Source organism: Aplysia californica, unplaced genomic scaffold, assembly GCF_000002075.1.
Source record: "Aplysia californica isolate F4 #8 unplaced genomic scaffold, AplCal3.0 scaffold01896, whole genome shotgun sequence".
NCBI classification, from domain to species: Eukaryota; Metazoa; Mollusca; class Gastropoda; order Aplysiida; family Aplysiidae; genus Aplysia; species Aplysia californica.
Genome location: NW_004799166.1, coordinates 1,171 through 5,210, shown reverse-complemented (window position 1 = coordinate 5,210; position 4,040 = coordinate 1,171). Strand labels below are relative to the sequence as shown.

The window sequence follows — 4,040 nt, the reverse complement described above, 5'->3', positions numbered from 1 at the left end:
ATTGGGGGGGGGGGGACATAACATGCTTAAGGAGACCAATACATGCAATGAGGATGCATAATAATTACTAAAACAATGAATAGTATATATATTTATATGAAAAGTAATCTAATTAAAGAGATGAGTAGAGGTAGGCAGGGAAACATGTAGATATAATCATAAGGAAAGTTGAACACAAGAAGAGGGTGGTAAGAAAGAGGGAAAGAGAGAGGATAATAATGAGGGAGAGAAAAAGACACAGAAAGGGTGAGAGAGAAAGAGAGAGAGAAAGAGAGAGAGAAAGAGAGAGAGAAAGAGAGAGAGGGGGGGGCGTGGTTTGAGAGAAAAGGAACAGGGCGGCAGAAGGATAACAATTCGTACAGAGTAGGTAAGTAGGTAGAGAGAACTAAAAACACAGTGAGACCAGGACAAAGCACAGTGAGTTATTCTGATTACAGAGACGGCTGGGGATTGGAATTGGAGAAGAAAGATAACCACTCGTACTGAGTGAGTACATACGTAGAGGAAATGTATGGGAAGTGAAACAAGTAGAGAGTTGGGGGGGGTCAGTTAGAAAGAGAGAGAGAGAGAGAGAGAGAGAGAGAGAGAGAGAGAGAGAGAGAGAGAGGTGGTAGAAGGATAACAACTCGGACACAGTAGGCAGGTAGGTAGAGAGAAATAGAAAGAGGGTGAGACACGGTGAGGGCACGGTCTGTTGGAAAGGAAGAGAGAGAGAAGGACACATAGTGAAAGATAGTATGTGGGGGGGAGGGTGTATGTGTTTGAGAGATTAAATAAGTGGAAAACGTATAAACAGACAGAGAGTTACAATGTTGGAAAGAGATTGCTGAGGGAGAAGTTGGGAGAAAAAGAACAAACAGTTAAAAAAACCCAGTAACAAACGCTAGTAGAAACATTAACCAAAAATAGTTTACACACAGAAATAAAAACGATTTCTTACCTTATAAGGGCACATCGCTTGTCCTTTCTTGGTTTCAGGTCCATGGAAGCCGCGAGTGGTCACCCATCTGGTCACTTTGGTGTTGCCGTTCTTCAACCGTCCTGACAGGCCAAAGTCGCATAGCACGGCGCGGTCTTCCTCGTCCACAAGAATATTCGCCGGCTTGATGTCCCGGTGGAAAATTCCTCGACTGTGTGTGTGTTCTAGCGCCGCCCCGATATCACGAATATAACCAAGCACCTGCGGGGGCTCCACAGCTTTCAGACTCTTCTCCAGGCTCCCGTTCGGGTAGTACTTTAAGACAATATATCCGTGGCAAGGGTTGTCCAAAGACGTCAGTAACGAGACGATACGTGGATGGCGAAGCTCCTTCAAGACATCAACTTCCTTGATGAACCCCCACTCATTACACCGGTTGTCTTTCAGCAAGTCGAATATCTTCACGGCACATTTCCTGGATACGTCGTCTCGAGATGATGCAAGGACGACCTCGGCCGAGGTTCCTTTGCCGACACAGAGGCCTCTATCCAAGTTCAAGGCGCTGAAGGCAGCAGCATGCTCGTCAACTTTCTCCATCTCCAAGTACAACGTGACGCAAATTCGGTTGAGGAACTCAAGGAACGATGTAGACTGGAAGCAGGTTCTGACTGAACTGACCACAGAAACCGATGTCTCCGATTTTTATATCAACTGGTGTACGCGGATGAGATCTTGCCCTGAGGTGTGAGACTCAATCAGGGGGGATAAATTACGGACCCACTGACCATGGCGGCTAACATCAAAGACGTGTCAACACCTCAGCGCCCATTGTGTGCACGGGCTAGCTAGCGACTGAGTGAACCAAGTTTGAAATCTTTGATTGTGACATTGTTTATTGTTTGTTTTGACAGTACGCTTTGGAGAGGAAGGTGTTACCGGGAGTCCTAGTATCGCTGATGATGACATTGTTGTGGTGTTTTGATAGCTTGTCGTGGAGGGGAAGGTGGGGAACTCTAAGTTCTGGCCCGCCTTTTTTTTATTGTTGTTTTGTTTTTTGTTTTTTTTTGGGTGGAAGCTGCAAGACTTGCACGCTGGAAAATGCTTGTTTGAATTGTCATTGTGTATTGATACGTCAGGCAGAAAATATTTAAGAATGGCATTAGCTATATGAATGTATGTTGTTTTTTATGTTTTATTTGTCTGAGTTAATATTTAATTTTGGCATAGTGCAGGTCACTGAGTGCAGCGGAAAATGTGAGGTCTCTGACTGTTAAAGAAGAAATATGTTGCTAAAACTTCCCTATAACAACTTTTGCTTCGTGACCTTCAAACGCTCTCGCTATTCTCATTGATGCCTTTGAAAATATACTTAGTTGTTTTTTTTTCATTTTCTTTTTCATTTTCACTGAACTTTTGCATTGTCTGTAACAGTAAGCCAGATCTTGAGACTGTCGCTCATTGGTGACTTGAAATACAGAGTAAGGAAATAGATTTGGACAACATTTCGCCTTTGGACTTAAGGGTATTAAGTCAGTGTAGACAAAGCCAACATCGCCCATTGTGTACCCGGCTAGCTGGTCAGGGAGGGGACCAAGTTTTGAAACTCTGATGATGACATTGTTGTGTTGTGTGGACAGTTTGTTGTGGAGAGGAAGGAGAGAGCCTGTGAGTCCTGGCCCGTCTTTGTTTATTGTTGTTTTTTCGGAGACGCGTGAGGCTGCTGGCTACATGAGGGGGTGAGGGGTCGGGTGGTAAATATTAATTCATCTACTGTGTTGAGTTCAGTAGGAGCAGAATTCTTTATATTCTGAGTTGAATATTCAGCACAATTAAGGTTTCTGACTGAAAGGAAAAATGTAACCTCTGACAGTTACAGAAGTAACAGAAAGCTGGAACCACCAACCAAGAAACTTTTTCTTTTACACCCTCGCAATATTTTTACCATTCATTCTCTGACAGATATTTTTTTAATAATTGATTTTTAAAGTTGTCTTTCTTAATGGCGTCTGTTCCTATGGCAGAAACACGGTTTGTATTAAGACCGTAGCCCATTGATGACTTGTAACGAAAGACAAGTTGAGACAAAAGCGGGATAATTTCACCAGGCAGTAAGTTAAAATTATCCGTCGAAATCAAAGGATTAGTCCGTGCCTAGCAACTTTCGTTTGAGCATAATAATGACGGATTTGAAACAGGGCTTATCTGCACTGCAGTCCACTCTAGACAAAGCCAACGTCGCCCATTGTGTACCCGGGCTAGCTGGTCAGGGAGTAAACCAAGTGAACAATCTGTGATGATGACATTGTTGTGTTGTGTGGACAGTTTGTTGTTGAGGGGAATGAGAGAGCCTGTGAGTCCTGGCCCGTCTTTGTTTATTGTTGTTTTTGGGAGACGTGTGAGGTTGCTGGTTGGAGGAGGAAGGTTGGGAATTATCAATTCATGTATTGTGTATTGAGATGGAGTAGGGGCAGAATTAAATAGCAGCCTATACGATTTTAAAAAATAGCGGCCTATTTTATAGCAGCCTTTTGGTTTAAATGCTTTTTAAAAAAATCTGAGTTGAATATTCAGCGCTGTGAAGGTAACTGACTGAAAGGAAAAATGAAATAACAGAAGGCTAGAACCTCCAACCAAAATCTTTTACTTGTACACCCTTGCCATAGTGTTACCATTCATTCTCTGACCGATATCTTTTTAAATAATTGATTTTCAAAGTTTTCCTCCATAATAACGTCTGTTTCTCTGGCATAAACACGGTTTATATTAAAACCGTAGCCCTTTGTAACGAAAGACAAGTTGTGACAAAAGCGGGATAATTTCACCAGGCAATAAGTTAAAATTATCCGTCGAAATCAAAGGAATAGTCCGTATTTGATCAACGTTCCTTTGTACTTAATAATGAAGGATTATTATTGTTACTATTATTATTATTATTATTGTTATTATTATTATTATTATTATTATTATTATTATTATTATTATTATTATTATTGTCATTATTATTGTCATTATTATTGCCATTATTATTGTCATTGATGTATTAACAATTTATATTATAGAAGATGAAATTATAGTAAGTTTATGTTTTTAAATATCTTCACAGAGAGAGCTAAGAGTTTCT

At 41.0% G+C, this 4,040-nt stretch overlaps 1 protein-coding gene across 1 annotated transcript in view; it reads right to left on the bottom strand.

Moving 5' to 3' along the window:
* The window catches only part of LOC101862853 (CBL-interacting serine/threonine-protein kinase 24-like), a 3,365-nt gene extending 1,849 nt beyond the window's left edge, over positions 1 to 1,516 (bottom strand). The window contains exon 1 of the mRNA XM_035973717.1: positions 941 to 1,516. Within this exon, the coding sequence (XP_035829610.1) occupies positions 941 to 1,516 (576 nt within the window). The remainder of the gene's footprint in view (positions 1 to 940) is intronic.
* Between the last annotated feature and the right edge of the window lie 2,524 nt (positions 1,517 to 4,040).